At 34.9% G+C, this 18,877-nt stretch overlaps 2 protein-coding genes across 3 annotated transcripts; one reads left to right on the top strand and one right to left on the bottom strand.

The window, feature by feature from the left end:
* Nucleotides 1-5,259: 5,259 nt before the first annotated feature.
* Nucleotides 5,260-10,340, bottom strand: LOC113064901 (RNA 3'-terminal phosphate cyclase-like). The gene is made up of 11 exons (XM_026235904.1): nt 9,942-10,340; nt 9,688-9,788; nt 8,923-9,066; nt 8,675-8,798; nt 8,533-8,591; nt 8,291-8,432; nt 7,077-7,198; nt 6,937-6,995; nt 6,619-6,713; nt 6,229-6,333; nt 5,260-6,138 (listed from the first exon to the last, which is right to left on the bottom strand). Exons 1-11 carry the CDS (start codon nt 9,984-9,986, stop codon nt 6,040-6,042), a joined length of 1,095 nt encoding a protein of 364 aa, XP_026091689.1. The 5' UTR covers nt 9,987-10,340; the 3' UTR covers nt 5,260-6,039.
* A 1,619-nt stretch (nt 10,341-11,959) lies between these two features.
* dbt (dihydrolipoamide branched chain transacylase E2) lies at nt 11,960-18,787 on the top strand. 2 transcript variants are annotated; one of them, XM_026235901.1, is made up of 11 exons: nt 11,960-12,054; nt 12,745-12,865; nt 12,948-13,023; nt 13,105-13,286; nt 13,368-13,495; nt 14,931-15,189; nt 16,265-16,431; nt 16,506-16,583; nt 16,657-16,848; nt 16,949-17,020; nt 17,877-18,787. In XM_026235901.1, exons 1-11 carry the CDS (start codon nt 12,004-12,006, stop codon nt 18,042-18,044), a joined length of 1,494 nt encoding a protein of 497 aa, XP_026091686.1. In that variant the 5' UTR covers nt 11,960-12,003; the 3' UTR covers nt 18,045-18,787. The 2 variants fall into 2 exon arrangements, with proteins under 2 accessions (XP_026091686.1, XP_026091687.1); XM_026235902.1 differs by lacking the exon at nt 11,960-12,054 and adding an exon at nt 12,133-12,237.
* The last annotated feature ends 90 nt before the right edge of the window (nt 18,788-18,877 follow it).

The following is an 18,877-nucleotide window of genomic DNA, read 5'->3' as shown; positions in this document are numbered from 1 at the left end:
CCGAGATGTCCAATCAGCGGCACGGAAGGATGTTGACTCTCGCTCGACCAATCAGAGGACGAGAGATTGTTTAACTCCGAGAGAGACATCAACCTGCGTAGTTCAACCTGTTTTACTCACTGACCTTTCTTGACTTTTGGTATATTCAGATACAGATATAAATAGAATAATACTATGTTTTGTTATCTACATTGTTGAATATAAAAAATAAATTATTATACTGGATATCAGGACAAACTTTCTTTCCGTCTGTCCATTCGTCCGTCAGTCTGTCTGTCTATCTATCTATCTATCTATCTATCTATCTATCTATCTATCTATCTATCTATCTATCTATCTATCTATCTATCTATCTATCTATCTATCTATCTATCTTTTTTATTGCAACCAACACTGCCCTCCATTAAGGCTTTACTAATATGCTATTATGCTCTATCTATCTATCTATCTGTCTATCTGTCTGTCTGTCTGTCTGTCCATCCATCCATCCGTCCGTCTGTCCGTCCGTCTGTCTGTCTGTCTGTCTGTCTGTCTGTCTGTCTCTCTGTCTCTCTGTCTCTCTGTCTGTCTCTCTGTCTCTCTGTCTGTCTCTCTGTCTCTCTATCTGTCTCTCTGTCTGTCTGTCTGTCTGTCTCTCTGTCTCTGTCTGTCTATCTGTCTGTCTGTCTGTCTCTCTGTCTGTCTGTCTGTCTCTCTGTCTGTCTCTCTGTCTGTCTGTCTGTCTGTCTGTCTGTCTGTCTCTCTGTCTGTCTGTTTTGATGTATCAGCTCATAGTATCATGAGTGAACCCGAACACACGAGTCGTCAGACAGTCTGTAACACTGAGCTCAAATATCACTGTCCCGCAGCAGACTGTTTATTCGGGTCGTTCAGAGCAGCAGCTGGAGAGATCCAGTATGAAACTGATCACAGCGTGGTCACCACAGGTTCTAAATAGTTCAGTGTGAGCAGATGGACGTCATGAAGCAGATTAGTAATGTAGTAGATCATGACTGATCTTTCTGATCTCTCTGTATTGTTTTTAAGTACAAACAAAGCAAACCAGGATGTTTTGGTGAACTGCGCATAGGATTTGAATAATCTGCAAATGAGTTAACAACAGTGAAACCCACTGCCCCTTGGCTAGAGGAACTAGCTTGTGCTTCCTTTTGATATTACTATATTAGCATATTAGTAGAGCCTTAATGTTGGTTGCAATAAAAAAAAAAGAAAATTATGTCCTTATTTATTCATCCTCATGCAGATATTGTGCAGATATTTTGAAAGCTGGAGGAATTTTGGAATCTATTGGTATCTATTTACGAATTCACTGACTTTCATTGTATGGAGAAAAAGGTTCTTCAAAATATCTGCATATATTATAATAGTTTTTGTTTTGTTTTAAATGTAAGAAAATGATTAAATTGTAATTATTTAACAATTTAAAAAATCAAAATGTTTAATTAAGTATTAAAATCCCATTTATGAAACTGATAAATACATTTATTTAAAAAATATTATTATTTTTATTAGAATTAATAACTATTTATAAATTGTTCCTTTTAAAATAAACTTTCAAATGAATCTAAACACTTTGTAAATGAATATTTAATAAGAAAAAATAAATTAATTAATGTAATTATACAAAATTTTTAAAAGAGTTTTAAAGTTCATAAATGTTTTTGTTTGATCATCCAGACCATATGCAAAGATTTTCTTATATATAGTTATTTGTGCCAGTGGTTTCTTGTATTTTCAATAATTAATAGCATTTAAAGTTAGTAACTATTTATTAATTTTACATTATTTTGCATCAATTAAAAACAAAAATCTAATCTTATATACTTAAACTTAATATATATATATATATATATATATATATATATATATATATATATATATCAAATAAATATTAACAAACGTTTTTAATGAAAACATTTTGGTTGACCTATGCATAGGCCTATATATCCATATAATATTGGAGACATCAATGCATCCTATGGTATCAAACTACGATTCCAGTCAACTGAGGAGGACTATTATCACATGCAACTTCCAAGTCATATAAACAATGTTCATCTTTAAACAAAGGCCATCTTACCTCCTACCAAGGAGATCCAGACCTTTTGGACGGCTGTGGCTGACTCGCTCCATTCACTATTCTCCTGGGATCTCCAGGATACAGCGTCTGACATGCCTTCATGGAGGTTTTGCAGAGCCAGGTTTGGTGGGACCCTCTGAAACGGGCCCTTGACCACAATGTGCAGTGGTCTATGGGGACAGAGTGCCAGTGGAACAGAACAGGGAGGATCCGGCTCACGCGGCCCGCTCAGGTTTCCTCACATGCCGCTCATGTTACGGTCCTAGAAAGGTGTGAACCATTGTGACGTTTCTTCTTCCAGATATGGTTCCATGTTGTCATTGTGTCACACAGTGTATATATGCGTTTTAGAGCATGCTAGCTATTGTTTTGGTTCTGTACAGGCGGATGCTGCTCTGACATCATGGAAAAGTAAACTACAGGTTTCACATGCTGGTGAAAATGAGTGTTTTCACTGTGTGTTTTGAGGTCAGCCTCTGCCTTTGGCTTTTAAGAGTCGATCAAGGTGATGTAGACTACTGACTGTAAGTTGTTGTTGTATTTGCCCAGAGGTCAAAATCGATTGAAAAAGAGAAGTGATGTTATACTAGAATATTTAATATAGCCTCCTAAAAGAAGAAGAAGAAAAAACTGCAATATATAAATTATATATATATATATATATATATATATATATATATATATATATATATATATATATATATATATATATATGAACAAAAATATGTAATCAAAAATATTTTATTGAAATAAATATTAACTGAAACAAAATTATATAAATTATGGATTAAAACCAACATTTCTTATTTAATTTAGTTTAACATGATGTTCTAAATTTATTAGAACTAAACAATAAATAAGATAAATAAACTTATTATAATAAATGCATAATTAAAAGCATTTTTTTTGTTTAAATAAAATCTAAATTATAAATAAAATAATAAATGAAATAAATGATAAAATATAAATAAAAATCTTGTATTTGTGTATTGTATTTCAGTTAATCAATGAACAGACATATTTAAAGAACACAAACACTAGTAAAAATGACAATAATATGACACACACACACACAGTCACCATATCTAATCTAATGTGGGGCGAAGTCCGTACAATTATTAAAACACTGTTAGAGTTTAAAGATTATGAAAATGGTAGTCCACTGAACAATTTTGTCTAGCATTAATCTTTATGCTGCATATCAGTGTAGGTCACATAGAAATGTTGTTATCTATGATGTCATGCTTGGCCACCAAACAACAAAATCATAAACTTTATGTTCTTTATGTTCAGTCAGCTCTGACGACAGTGTTATGATGATTTATGGACAAACTCATATGCCAGGGCTAAGTCTAATGAAGCCTTTTTACATTGCAACCTTTCTAAGGATTTACAAGGGATAATTTAGGTGAGTAACTTCTTGTATTTTTAAATAATCAATCAACATTTTAAATAACTTTTTTTTATTCATTTGAACAATTATTTTTAACAAATAAAACTTTAATATTAAACCTCAAAATTCCAACTATAAAACATAATATATATATATATATACCCCATTATTTGATAATCTAGACCAAATGCATAATTTTTTCTATATGTATATCTCTTTCTCTATATAGACACATTACATTCTATTACATTTTAAACTACAGATAATTAAATATCTATTAATAATTATGTGTGTAATTAAATAATATATGTATCTCTCTCCATATAAAACTACATATATACACTCATCTATCTATCTATCTATCTATCCATCTATCTAGCTATCTATCCATCTATCCATCTATATATATATATATATATATATATATATATATATATATATATATATATACATTTTTTTTCTCTAGCTTCTTTTATTACATTTTACATTACAAAATATTATTAACAATTTAAGAAAATCCATAATTCATGAAAATAATATAAAATATATAAATACCATAAGAAAAGTTATTCTTAAACGGTGATGGTTTTTGTCAATAAAATCAGTAATTATTAATGTCACACTATTTATATATAAATATATATATAATAATAATTTGTTTAAATTCTGATCATCTATTCAATTTATCAAAAATCTAAATTGCAACATTCTTCTAAGTTAATATAATAAATAAATAAAGTTTTGTAAAAAAAAAAAAAATTGTTTTTAAAAATTGAGTTTGTTTGATTGATTATCCAGACAATAAGCAATGATTTTCTTATAACGTAATTTTTGTCATTTAAAAAAATAATAATTTAAAACTCCTAGTTTTAAAATTCATTGGTTTGATCATCCAGACCATATGCAGAGATTAGCTTTTTGGCTTTGCCAGAGTTTAATTACTCCCCACAGCAACAGACAGCCAATGATCAGACTGACGGCCCACTGAATGCTTCAGAAGCCACACCCACCACCCCCCACAGAGAGCCTTCTCCTTTTAACAATGTAGATGTGCCCTTTCCAGACCCAAGGGCTCCATGCATATTCACGTGTCATCACATGGCTTCCCCTATTCTCTTCTACTCTCCCTATTGTCCTGGCATCTGCCGGCAGTAATTGTGCCGGCTGGAGCACAAAGGAGCAGAAGGAAGACAGTCCAGTTGGACCGGCAACAGCTAACACTTGTAGACCGTCTCTAGGGTGAGCTAAATGTGAAGATTTGTACTGTGAGCCCGACAAGTGCTTTCACTTAGGTAAGTCATTTAGTAGCCTGTTATAAGGCGTAAGCCGTGTAAGACACACAAAACGGCTTTAAATGCCCAAAAGAGACTCTAAGACTTAATAAATTAAATGACTGAATTACATTAGAAAGGCCTGGTTTGGTGCAATTTTAACGGAGCAAAACAGATTAAAGTGACAGTTCACCCACAAATGAAAATTGTCATCATTTACTCATCCTCAAGATATTCCAGACCTGCAGTTTCTTTCTTCTGATGAACACAAAATAAGGTATTTTGAAGAAAGTGGATAACCAAACAGTTGATGGTAGCCATTGACTTCCATAGTATTTTTTTTTACATAATATTACCTTACAGTCATCAAATTATATTTATTTAATTGTCAACAGAATCTCATACAGGTTTAGAACAACCTAAGGGTGAGTAAATGGCAATTTCAGGTGAACTATCCCTTTAAATATAGATAAATCATCCAATTATGGGAAAAGAAATACAGAATCAAGGTAAAATATTGTATGTCTATCACTCATTTTATTGTATTTTTTTTCCTCCACAATTTTAAATGCAAATAACAGAAGACAGTCACCCAAAGTAGACACAAAACGCAATAATTGCGCAAAACAAAAACAATCCATCTTATAAATAACAAACAGAAATAATGATAAAGAATAATTCTTTTAAAGAGTCAAAAAGACTCAAATGATCTAAGAATGTCAATGAGAATAGAATAAGATGGCAATGAAATTTTGGAAACAACGTAGATACGACTTAAATAATACATAAAAAAAAAAAAAAAAAAAAAAAGCTACATTGAAGCACAAACTTAGATGAAAAAAAAAAGAGTTATTTTTCTCCTCGTACACACAGTGCACTAATTTACCAGTGACGTACATTTATTTTACTACGCCCATGCAAATTGGTTAAGCTAATGTTATTGTTAACAGTAAGGATTTAATGAAACTTTAAGGCTTGTGTTAGCGTGCAGAAAGCAAATTTGCCCAAAAACAGTCAGGATTCTGCGAATATTGCGTGAAGAGTTCAAAGTATCCGTTTCTTTACGGTATAAGGCAATACCCTGAGTAACAACGAAAGTTTAAGAAGGGGACACAGCAGGGGACAAATGTGGACAGACTTGGTGGTCAGTGCCAAAAAACGAATCGCTTATCGCAATGAACAAAGATAATGAAGTTATCTTTGCGTCATCCGGTCAGTTACAGTAGTAGTGTGTCTCTGCAACAAGTCCTCCTCGTCTCAGCTGGGGACAAGCCGAGGACGACGGATCCATGCGTTCACAGGCTAAGATTGGCGGCACCCACTCTTTGGCACTCGATAATGTAGGTATCGTTGTTTGCGTGCTCATCCTCTGCCTTGCGTATAACAAATTTAGCCTGTAAAAGAAAGAAAACGAGTTAACGTCCGCTAGTTTTTAAACAAACGTTGTTTTAATGCTTATAAGGTCGATCCAGATCTGAACTTACATTCGTGAGCTGCTCGGCCACGTGGATTGCCGTTTGTGTGTGGAGAGTGATCGGGCCTGTTCGCATTCTGGATGTGCCGTTTGCCAAGGCCATGAAAATAATAAGCTGTAAAACGCAACGTATAATTACTGTCCAGACAAACACATATTTCTTATGTTGCACTGAAACAAAAAAATGTTATGCAAAGCATTCACGTAAAAAAAAAAAAAAAGCCTAACGTTGCCTAAAACTAAAAAAAAACTCAGGTGGAATCTTTTTAACTCATGTAAAGAAAGTAAATTATGTAGAAATAAAATAGTAATAAAAACCTCCTGTAGAGGTTTTTACGGTAAAAAAAGTTAAACAAAATGTATAATTACTCTCTAGACAAACACATATTGTGTGCCTGACCTGGTCTTGCAGGAACTCATCCACGCAACCATTGTGCCTGATGTTTCTTAGCAACATTTCTGCTGCCTCGATGCCAACTTTGTCAGCATATACACCTGACGACAAAACAGAAAGAAGAAAAGCACGGTAAAAATTTACATTCATATTCACTTTAAGAATGAATCATCATAGTAATGGGAATCTATTATATATTGTCTCGTCCACATTTAAAGTCAAAGCAGAAATGGACAGGCTTTTCATTGTGACGTATCGCCCTCTAGAGCCAATAGTATGACACTGAATTAATTCTTCAGGACTGGGCAACTAGACAAGTCTTACCTTTTTTGCCAAGAGATGAACCTGCAAATATGCAGCCGGTGGATGATTCTGCAATTATTCTGCCAGGAGACATGAAATATACAGACGTTAATCAAAATGGTATTGTGCGTGGCAGATGGTTTGAGATCGGATGTACTCACATGATCCCATTGCCGCTGCCACAGGCCTTTTCCTTCTCTTGCAGAGACTGAATGTTGATGTACAGATCCTTAATTTCTTTCCTGATAGTGCGGACCGCTGCCGTGGACATGTCCTTCGCCAACTAAACATCAAGAACAATTCGACTGAAGTTTATAGAGAAGAAAAGTGCGGTTGCAAAATAAATGGAGTGTTTTATAAACAATAATGCCACTTTCTCCAAACAATGCTGATTAAAACATAATAAACAAAGCATGTTGTGCTTTACACAGTTTTCTCAAGGCTACTTAAGGACTTAATGCTAGATAGTGTTGAAAGAAACGTAAATTATCTCACTAAGTAAATAAAAATGTAAAATATTTTGGTTGATAGCTTTTATCCCCAAGGTTAGTTATAAAAAACAAACGTAAATTATGTAGTGAATTACCAAAACATCACATGTTGTGATTTAAGAGCATTAAAGGCTACTTACAAAAACCTAAACTTATGTCAAAAGTAAAAAATGTTAATTATGTAGAGAAGTAAAACTAAAGCACAATTATTTAGCGAAGTCCAAAAAAAAAAGGAAGCATTTTGTGACTTTAGAGCTTTTTTCCCCAAGGATAGTTACGGAAAAATACGAGAAAACTATTTCATAAAGTAATTTTTTTTTTTTTAAAGTAAATGGTTTAGGAGATTTTTCCCCCCACCAAAAATTATGCAAAAAGTCACAAAAAAAAAACAAAAAACATTTTGGTTAAGAAGCATTACTTTTTTTATTATTATTATTAAAATAAAATAATAATAAAATAAATGTAAAAAGAGAATAAAATATTAATACAAAGTTAAAAACAAAGCTTGTGGTGAAGGAGGTTACTGTCCAACACTATTCATGAGAAGAAAAAAGAATGTAGTGAAGCAAAAAAAAAAGTAAAAAATAGTTTGAGCTCTTTTTATCAAGGCCAGTTTTAAAAATAAAAACGTAAATTATGTAGCAAAGTTAAAATTAATAAAAAAATAAATGTAAAAAAAAATTAAAGGTTGTGGTTTACGAATGTTGCACTACTTATGAATAATAAACAAATTACGTGGCGAATCTTGTTGTTTCAAGTATACAAACTAAAGCGATTTTTTTTTTAAATGTTGTGGAAGAATAATTTTTTCCATGGCCAATTAGCATCCGAAAAATTGTGTAGTTAAGCTAAACAAACAAACAAAAAAGTCAACAATCTTATACCTTAAAGGGCAGCACTCCAGCCACGAAGGCCCTGCCGTAGATCTTGGTGATGTTTCCTCTTTCAGTCATATTGATGGGACTCAGCTCCTTCACAGGGTTCACCTTGAGCACCACCTCACCACCTCCTTTAGGATAGTATCCCCTGTTTTTGCCAAAAAAAAAAAAAAGATTTTAAAACTATTTAAGGTTTTACTTTTTAACGACCACAATCATATCTGCACCAATACCTCGTGCCTCAATACCTCATTTTTAAATCACAGTCAAACTGAACTCCGAATCTCTCCATTATCGGTTTGAAGACCTAAAAAGGATTTGAACGGCAGAATTAGAAAGTGATGACTCAATCTGGTCCTGCCCAGTGTGCAAACATACGTCTACACATACCTTCAATGTGTAGTCGATCTGAGGTGCCATCTCAGCATTGGTTCCTCCCTTCAGGCACAGCTCTGACGGACCCTGAGCGAACAGGGCACACGGCAGTGAGATCTGCATCAGCAGTCCCACGCTTCTACACCACAGACAACAAAAGTACACTTAGGGGCCAAAGATGCTTCATCACGGTGTCCAAAACTGCCATAATTTTACAGTTTAGCAGAAATGACGCAGCGTAAATGACTGAAAACGGTACTCACCCAGCAGTCCGTGTATCGGCGACGTGGTTCCCACCCTTGATTTTCCCAGGAGTGAGTGTAATTTCTGAGGATCCCACTGTGGCTCCTTCCAGATTGCCGTTGCACATGTCCCTCACCAGCTCGAGACCTGACAGATGCTGAGGCCTAGTGACGTTGAACCGAATGAGGGGGGGGGGTCGAGATAACAATTGATGAGAAAACTAAGCACACGCAGCTCAAAATACAGCTCATTTATAATCCAATTTTCTCCATTTATCGACAGAGGTATTAGACTAGATTGAGTTTTAGTCACTTTTATATAAATTCCATTTGTATACTTGTAAAAAAAAAACACTAATGTATGCAACAAAGACAAATATGGGAGACTAGAGAGTTTCGATAAAAATCCAGACAATTTAAAGAGATAAAAGTGAAGATAACATGGAAAGTAGTCATGTGCTTCAGTGCGAACTAACAAAGGGGCCCATTAAAAATTCATGGTAAAAGTATTTAATAGCGTTTCTGTGGGATAAACAACTGTTCAAAACGACTTTACTTTATATATAATCGTATATCTATACGCTTGACTCCACAAGTGAAGTGTAAATTGAGTAACGTTAACTAGACTCCAACAACCAACTTTGCTTTGTTTCATGATTCACTGTAGAATAGGAAAGGGGGGAGCAAATGGAGGATGTTCCACATATATATAAAAATTAAATATTTAAATGTATATGAAGCCACAGAGATGAATACATAATGTGTCTGAAACAAAATTTCCATTACCTCAAACCCGGTGTGCTTCTACCGGCTCGGATTTTATTTATTTTGATTGACGCCCCTTGGATGCAACTCAGCGCCGCAGACAGCCTTAAAATCTGTCCTCCCTTTAAAGACAAACATCCAAAAAAAAATTTTTTATATAATTACCGAAGACTACTAAATTCAATTCCGTCGATGCCATTCTAACATGTTCAACATTCAAACTTTAATCGGAGATATTAAACAAACAAAAAAAAGGTTCGAAATAGAACACTCACCCCTTCCATTACACTTCCGTCCATTTCGAACGTTGTTGCGGCCATTTTCGCGAAAATTCGAGTAATTGTTACGATGTACTGCAGAGTGGGAATAAAGAACCTGAGCGAGACTTTCACACTGTACGAAAGTTAATATTACCGGCGTATGGCCACAAACAATGCCGCGATAAACGCGAACTTCTCAACAAAAGCTCTGGCGCTAGGGAAACTGCTCGTCGGAACTGAAAGAAGAAATTAACTTAAAACGCAGCTGGGCCGGTTGAAATAAATAAAAGAGTGATTTGACTCGCCTACATATAACAACTCAGCGAATTTCCTGGCAATGCGATCATTCACACTCTGGGCTGGCAACTAGTCTTGCCAGTCACACTGCTATGGTGGACGGGTTCTGGGCATGCGCAGCGAAGCCATGTCGGATTCGTTGGCTAATCGTTCTATTGAATCGGATCTTTTCAGTGAATTGTTTGAACCGGTTCAGTAAACCGCTCGGTTCATTTAAATCTGACTGCGCGGTTTTCGAGTGAACTAACTGACTCGTTTTGGAACATGTCCGATTCGTAAAGAACCGAGAACTGATAAGCATATAATAAAACTTTGTCATCAAAATGTTTCTGAAAAAAACTAAAAGCTACTTATTTTTATTATATATTTTTTAAATAAATTTTAGGGGTGTCATAGCATGACCTTTATATATATCACTCTTCTCTTCCTTCTCTGCTAATGTCTCCACTGCTAAAAGGACATACTATCATAACTAAATTGACAACTCTCACATGCTCCTCCATCAACTCTAACAGCTGACGACTTTGCCACATTCTTCATTAATAAAATTAAAACCCATCAGTGCACAATTTTTCCTCCCGCAATCTGTCTAGCATATTTTACCAGTAAACAACCACTCATTCACATGATGGAGGCAGAAGTCTCCAAACTCATCCTTTCTAATCATCCTGTCTGCTTGATCCTATTCCATTTCATCTCCTTCAAGCCATTTCTCCTGCAGTTGTACCTGCACTCATCCGCATCAACACATCTCTTCACACTGGTGTTTTCTCGCCAACATTTAGACAATTTCGTATAACCCCTCTACTTAAGAAACCCAACCTTAACCCATGTCTTTTAGAAAACTACATAACCTTCTTCCTTTTATTGCAAAAACACTTAAATGAGCTGTGTTCAATCAAGTCTCTACCTTTCTCACACAAAACAACCTCCTTGACAGCAACCAGTCTGGCTTCAGAAGTGGACATTCAACCAGACTGCCTTGCTCTCAGTTGCTGAAGCCATAAGACTGGCAAGAGAGGATTCTAAGTCTTCAATACTTATCTTGCTGGATCTGTCTGCTATTTTTGACATGGTTAACCACCAGATCCTCCTGTCAACCCTACTGACAAAGGGCATCTCAGGAACCGCACTCCAGTGGTTTCAGTCTTACAGATAGGTCCTTCGAGATATCTTGGATATGTGAGGTGCTACATCTAGCTACTGGGGTGCCTCAGGGCTCAGTTCTTCGACCACTTCTTTTCTCTGTCTACATGGCATCATAGGTTCTGTCATTCAGAAACATGGGCCGATGATAGCTGCTCACATCTCAGCTTGTCTAACAATCATTTCTCGCTGGATGACGGACCTTCCTCTTCAGTTCAACCTTGCCAAGACAGCAATTAAAACATATATTTATTACTTTCGTATTTACCTATTTCATTTTTTCTTTATTTTTTCTTCCATCCTATCTTTAGTTATTTATTTGTTATTGTTTTAGTTAAGAATTTATGTATTTAAATAATAAAATGTGTGTTTTTTAATAATATAACATTGCATAATTTGTATTTATAGTTACCATTTATACATGTCTTTAATGTTGAATAATTTATTGAACTGCTTATTATATAATTTATTCTATCTGTTTGTTCTATTCAAAGTTTTCGCTTTTATTATAAATATTCTGTTATTAAAATATTCTCGAAATATTTACCCTTGGCCAAAAAAGCTCTCGGATTGGTCAGTGGAGCGGGGCGTAAGTGCTACGTCATTTCCGGTTACACTAAATCGCTCGGGAAAGATGGCGACCCTCGTCACTGTGCGGGCTCCGTTCGCGTTTATGAGACGCCTGGTATGTTTTGGCCTTTTATTTTGCATGCATCTTACAACTGCAACGACTTACGAAGTTCATAAGTGACATTTAGAGTCCGTTTTGTTGCAATTCAGCGTTTGTAAGTGACCTTAAAACGGAAGGACTTCAGGAACTAGCAGCCTGCAGCTATGAACACTTGAAGAAGCACTGAACCTGCATGATGTGTGTGGATAGTTACCAATATATAAACACCAAGTAAACTGTTAAAACTCATGCATTAAAAAGTATGCGAGCAGTCTGATTGTCTAATCCAAATACTAAGAGGCTAGTGTAAATGTCTACATTGTATTAATAATTAGTTAATATATGGTATGTATTGATATTTATAAAATATGTAAAATCTAAAAAGTATTTATTTGTAGCTTCAAATGTATAGCAATTTAGTTTCCTATAGTCCATATAATTTATAAACATTTTGTTTACATAACATTTTATGTCTTTCTATCCATCTATAAATTTGCATATATTTGTGATTTGTTATTATGTGAAATAAATTCTTCTTCCTATTGTAACTAGTTATAAACAGCCTTTTTCAAGACATTAATCTGATCATCGTCAGTGATTCTTTTCATTGCTGTAGTTTAGAGGATATGCAGTGCCGTTGAGTTTAAATGCTGCACACACTGAAAGACTGACTCATGTTTTTGTTGTGTTTCATGTGTTTTTTAGGTCTCCGCTCGCCTGCACAGACACTGCTGCTCAACACTCCAGACAGCTTGCTTTGTATCCCGACCCCACTCCCATTCCCTCATCTCTGGACAACAGCATCGGTTCTTTCGCACAAGCTATGGTGAGTTTTAACATTTGTTATGAACATCTCAGTGTTCGTAATTAGAAGAATGTATTTATAATCACTTTGTCGCTTATTGCAGCTGCAGCTAGACCTATTATGCAGTTCAAGCTCTCAGATATTGGAGAGGGCATTATGGAGGTGACCGTTAAAGAATGGTAAGTTTGATGTCTTTTTTTTTGACACCTACAAATCTCTACCAGCAGAGGTCATCATCATTATCTGTTTGTCATCGTCAGGTATGTGAAAGAAGGCGACAAAGTGTCTCAGTTCGACAGCATCTGTGAAGTCCAGAGTGACAAAGCATCTGTCACCATCACCAGCCGTTATGATGGATTCATCCGGAAACTCTACTATGATGTTGATTCCATTGCACTTGTAGGCAAACCCCTCGTTGACATTGAAACGGAGGCAGGTCAAGGTAAGTATTGAGAGTAGTTTTATAAGTATAAGGACTTGACCTTTAGTATGGAGTCATTCAGTGTTTCCCTGGCTCTTGCAGTGGAGGGTCCTCAGGAGGATGTGGTGGAGACGCCCGCCGTGTCTCAAGAGGAGCACACGCACCAGGAGATCAAAGGTCACAAGACTCAGGCAACCCCCGCTGTCAGACGCTTAGCCATGGAGAACAATGTACGTCTTGGATTTGTCTTTGTCTTGTTTGATATCTGTAAAGTTAAAAAGATAATTGTGTGTGTGTGTGTGTGTATGCATACGTGTGTGTGAGTGTGTTTTTGATTTTATATATATATATATATATATATATATATATATATAGGTTTAATGTATATATTATGTATACTATAAATATATAACTTAAATATATAATTTGTAGTTATCAAATAAGTATATAATTTACCTATGAAACGTATTCAGTGTTATTTTAGTACTTACATTTTATTGTAGTATTTATTTACTAATATTTTGAATTAGCTTTATTTCTTATATTTCTGGATTTTCATTTTAGTTAAGGTTTTGTCATTTTGTTTTGTAATGTGTTGTTGTAATTTATATTCGTTTTTGCCTTTAAAGATATTTTCATTTCGATTTTTTAAATGTTTTAGTTTTAGTAATTTTAGTACTTCAGCTTATTTTGTCAAGTCAACGTAGCTATTTTTTAGGCTTTTACATTTCAGTTTCTCATAATATTTATATTTTGTCAGTTCAGCTTCATTTTAAGTAAGCAAAACGTTTTTTTATATTTTTTATTTTTAAATTATATATACATAACATTATATAAATAATATTAAATTATATAAAAAAATTCCTTTGCATTGAATTTTCTTTTTAACTTAGCAATACATTTCATTATAAAATAAATATATGTATTATATAAAAATATATCTTGTACTAAAACCAGTTTTAAAGTTAATTTTTATTTATTTATTAGTATATATATATATATATATATATATATATATATATATATATATATATATATATATAATATTGCACAGACCTCAGCTTTAAAGTTTTTCTTCATAATCTCATACATTTGAACAGGATATTTAATGTAACATATATGTATATAATACATTTTATTTATTAAATTATTCTGTTTCTCAGAAACTTAGATAAACACTATATTGTGAAAATTAAAATAAATTATATAAAGTAAATAAATCAGATCCTGAGGCATTCAATCAAGCCCTTCCCTACATTATTTTCCCACTGAAAATTCAATTTCACCCGAAACGTTATAAGGTGATTTAAAGTAGAGCATGACGTCAGCATCAGTGGGAGGTGGTCTTTAGCTATTGTCATCGGGGGTCATAAACTCTTGCACAGCACTGGAAGTTGCTAAGCAGTGCAGAAGCCCTTTAAATCAGGGTCATGAGATGTAGCTTGTATCTATATAGACAGTCATACATCCTCTTTAGAGAGTGTTAGATAAATAGCTAGCCTGTCAGCATCACGTAGTTGGAGAATATAGTGGTGTTGCTATGGCCACAAGTAGAGGTGAGGGTGAAGTGTGCAGCATATTAGATCTACTGGGGATTTTTGTGCTGTTTCTCCATAATGAAATTCAGAAAAAAGGTCCATCTGCATAAAAATCTTTGCCTCGCAGATTAAATTAAGCGAAGTCGTCGGCACTGGAAAAGACAGCCGCATTCTCAAAGAAGACATCCTGAACTTCATAGCCAGACAGACGGGGGCCATCTTACCCCCAGCACCCTTCCAGGAGATTCGTCCTCCTCCTCCTGCGGCTGTAGCACCTTCAACTCCAGCTGCAAAGCCCAAAGAGAAGACGAGTCCACCTAGTATACCCACTCCTGTGATCCCTAAACCAGTTTTCACAGGCAAAGACCACACTGAACCCATTAAAGGTTTGTTTGCTTGTGTGTTTTGATTCAGAAGTTGCTTCAGTTGGTGAAACTTTCAACAAAGGCTTTCAGAAGTCGATGGGTTAAAATTTTGTCAGCAGTAGTTTTTGGCCCTGAGGCAAGGATCATTATTTTTAACAAAATAAAAACATGTTTTTTATTTTAATGAAGACTTTCAGAAGACTATGTTTAAGACTAGAATCAAATACATGCTTAGCCAATTCCATAATACATTGTGAAAACAAAGCCAATTTGAAGATTGTATGTAATTATTCAGTCAGTGCAGAAAAATATTAACGAGTCGTTCGATCTAGGTATTTTTACACAATTTTTGTATTATGCATTTTAACGTTAGCTTACCAACATGTTAACGTCAAACTTAAAATCACTTGAAATCTATTGCAAACAGCATAATTTAAATTTTTCTCACAAAGGCTTTCAGAAAGCGATGGTTATAATTGTCAGCAGTAAACGTTTGCTTTAAGGCAGAATCACATGTATGTTTGGTCAATCTCATAATTCATTGCGATTTTGCGAAGTTAAGTGTATAAAATATAAAAAGAAAAGCAAAATTATTCACCCAGTAAAGACAAATATTAATAGGAGTAGTACAATTTAGTTAATTATACAAAATAATTTAATATATTTTAATGCATACTACAGTATTTTGCAGTTAGCTTAGCAACATGCTAACATTAAACACGATTGAAATCAGTTGTGAACAACACGATTTTCATGACCTACAAGATTTTATTCTTCTTTTGTAATAAAGGCTTTCAGAAGGCTATAGTTAAGTCTATTTTAACAGTAATATATGCTTAGTAAATCACATAATACATTACGTTAAAATCCAAAATTGGCGATAGAGCCAAAATTATGATTTTACATGGTTCTTCACTTGGTACAAGAAAGATGTTAAAATGAGTAGTTCAATCAGTATTTGTATTTTAAGTTAAAAAAATTTAAGTATACTATAATTTTGCGTAGTTAGCTTATCAACGAGCTAACGTTAAGTTTAAATCAAGTGTGAACGGCATGATTTTCAGAATTGTCACTGATTCGATTTTTTCAAACAAAGGCTTTCAGAAGGCGATGGTAAAGACCATGTCAGCAGCCCTGAAGATCCCTCACTTTGGTTACAAGGATGAAGTGGATCTGAGCTTATTGGTCCGGTTGCGCTCAGAGCTGAAAGGCCTGGCTGAGTCACGAGGAGTGAAGCTCAGCTACATGCCATTCTTCATTAAGGTATAAACCTGATTTGTGGGGTGCAAAACTCCAATTATGCCTGGTTTTAATATAAGTGTCTTCTGCACAAACAGGCCGCATCTCTTGCTCTCCTCCATTTTCCCATTCTCAACTCTTCTTTGGATGAAAACTGCACAAATATCACCTACAAGGTACCGTTTCCATCTAAATAAAGATGCTTTGAATTCAGTCGAGCTAGATCATTGATTGCTCTTCCTACTCCAGGCTGCTCATAACATTGGACTGGCGATGGATACCAGTCAAGGACTTCTAGTTCCCAATGTGAAGAACGTACAGATGCTCAGTGTCTTTGAAATCGCGGTGGAGCTCAACCGCCTGCAGACGTTGGGAGCGGCAGGGCAGTTGGGGACCGCCGACCTAACAGGAGGAACGTTCACAATCTCAAACATTGGATCGGTAAGTTTACTGCAGGACGAACTTTGCTTGCTCTTGTAATGTAGTGCTAACTGTGTAGCTACACGAGGAAATTACATAGCATTAACGTTGTTGTTGACAGATTGGAGGAACCTACGCAAAGCCGGTCATATTACCGCCTGAGGTTGCCATTGGTGCTCTTGGAAAGATCCAGGTAAAATTTAGCAAAAAAATTTCAGTTTACTAATAATTTGCACTATGTAGTGTGTGAAATGAGAATTAGCATGTATGTCGGAAAACATATTTTGGTTTGTTTTCCGATATTGGTGGACCAGTTTGCTGCATTCATACTATTTTCTATACTAGCATTGTAATACATTTTCCTAGTTTTTAGATGTTTGTTGAGATTGAGATTCACCGTTGGATTCCTTTGAAATATATATATATTTTATTATATATTTTCTCTACAGCTCTTTTTCCAAAACATATGTACGCAACATTTTGTACATATGTAGGAAAAACAAGCGCGCTCGAATACAAAGGCTTTTAAAAAAGGTTTTTGTTGTCGTCTAAGATGTAAGAGAATTTTGGCTAAGAACTAAGTTACATAGAACCACATATATGTTCAGCCAATCCCATAATGCTTTGGAACAAGGTTAGTGTAAAAAAAAAAAAAAAAAAAAAATGGACGACAAAGCCAATATGACGAATTTACATTACTATTTACACGATAAGATATTAGAATCGTCACTGTACTTAATGTTGCCCAATATTTGTCTATATTGTGTAACGCATACTAAATATCATCACTGTACTTAATGTTGCCCAATATTTGTCTATATTGTGTAACGCATACTAAATTATTCCTCAGTTAGCTTAGCAACATGCTAACGCTAAACTCAGTTGGAATCAGTTGCAAACAGTGCAAGTTTTATGATCCACTGAGTTGCTGCAGATATACATCTTTCAAAACCAACGAGGTTCTGTTTCAGTTAGTATGCTGCCTACGCAGGTATCAAAGCAGCACACTAGTTATTAGAACACAGCCTAATTTTGTGCGTTCTCCCCAGGTGCTGCCACGGTTCAACCACAAGGGCGAGGTAGTGAAAGCACATATCATGAATGTGAGCTGGTCTGCCGACCACCGGATCATTGACGGAGCAACCATGTGTCGTTTCTCTAACCTGTGGATATCGTACCTGGAAAACCCCGCTTCCATGGTCCTGGACCTGAAGTAGAAAGCACACTTCCTCCAAGCATATCTAGAGTCCGTTTCCCGACACTAAATAATATTTTCGTTACTGGGGCACTGAGCTATTTGAGCCATTAGTTTCCAAAGAACATTTCCACAATGTCATAAAGCTAATAACTGGTGTTTTGTTGTTTTTCTATCTGTCCTCTTGTTGCCTTACTGACATCAGGCGTTACTTCTACTAGAACGTATTGTGAATTGTTGAATGTTAGACAATATGAACTCGATGTAGCAATATATATATATATATATATATATAAAAAAATGTACCTGTGTTTTTGTATATAAACTTTCTGAATACTGTAAAATCTCTAATGGTGTTGCACAAGGGTTTTTAAAATCAGTGATATTTGTTAGTGGACAACATTTAGAAATAGTCTGGGTTCATCTTGGGTTCACCCCCCCCCCAAAAGCAAATAAAAAAAGAAATTATATTCTGTATAAAGAAATATTATTATTACTTTTTAAAACCATTTTCTTGAAGCAAAATATAATTTCTTTTTTCTTCCGTGCTGCTTTTCTCTCCGCTCCAGTGTTTTTAAAGCAAAATGCAAATGTGATTCAAATGGTGGGATGTACTGATGCTTCCTCTTATCTTCTCTGGTGTGATGATTCTTGTTGGAGCATAATGTTCTGCCACTCATGAATAATGGGAGTTTCCTCGAGGGATTGTTGTGTGTGAATTACAAAGGAAAGTGTTTTAATAAATTGTACACTTGAGGAACCGTTTCTCAGCGGCAAGCAGTGTTACTATAACATCTCAAAACACGGTTGAACTCCAGCAGCCGGAATGAATACCGCTGGTAAATATGATAAGAT

This window comes from Carassius auratus, chromosome 47 (genome assembly GCF_003368295.1).
Source record: "Carassius auratus strain Wakin chromosome 47, ASM336829v1, whole genome shotgun sequence".
NCBI lineage: Eukaryota > Metazoa > Chordata > Actinopteri > Cypriniformes > Cyprinidae > Carassius > Carassius auratus.
The sequence above is the reverse complement of the archived record's forward strand: the minus strand, read 5'-3'. Positions and strand labels throughout refer to the sequence as shown.

Coding starts and splice junctions, on each gene's coding strand:
- LOC113064901 (XM_026235904.1), bottom strand. CDS start 9,986: ATGGCCGCAACAACGTTCGAAATGGACGGAAGTGTAATGGAAGGG. Junction 7,199..8,290: donor CTGGAGTGCTGCCCTTTAAG/GTATAAGATTGT, acceptor CTTGATGTTTAG/TTGGCGAAGGACATGTCCAC. Junction 6,334..6,618: donor ATGAGTTCCTGCAAGACCAG/GTCAGGCACACA, acceptor TGCGTTTTACAG/CTTATTATTTTCATGGCCTT.
- dbt (XM_026235901.1), top strand. CDS start 12,004: ATGGCGACCCTCGTCACTGTGCGGGCTCCGTTCGCGTTTATGAGACGC. Junction 12,866..12,947: donor GTTCTTTCGCACAAGCTATG/GTGAGTTTTAAC, acceptor CGCTTATTGCAG/CTGCAGCTAGACCTATTATG. Junction 15,190..16,264: donor CCACACTGAACCCATTAAAG/GTTTGTTTGCTT, acceptor TTTCAAACAAAG/GCTTTCAGAAGGCGATGGTA.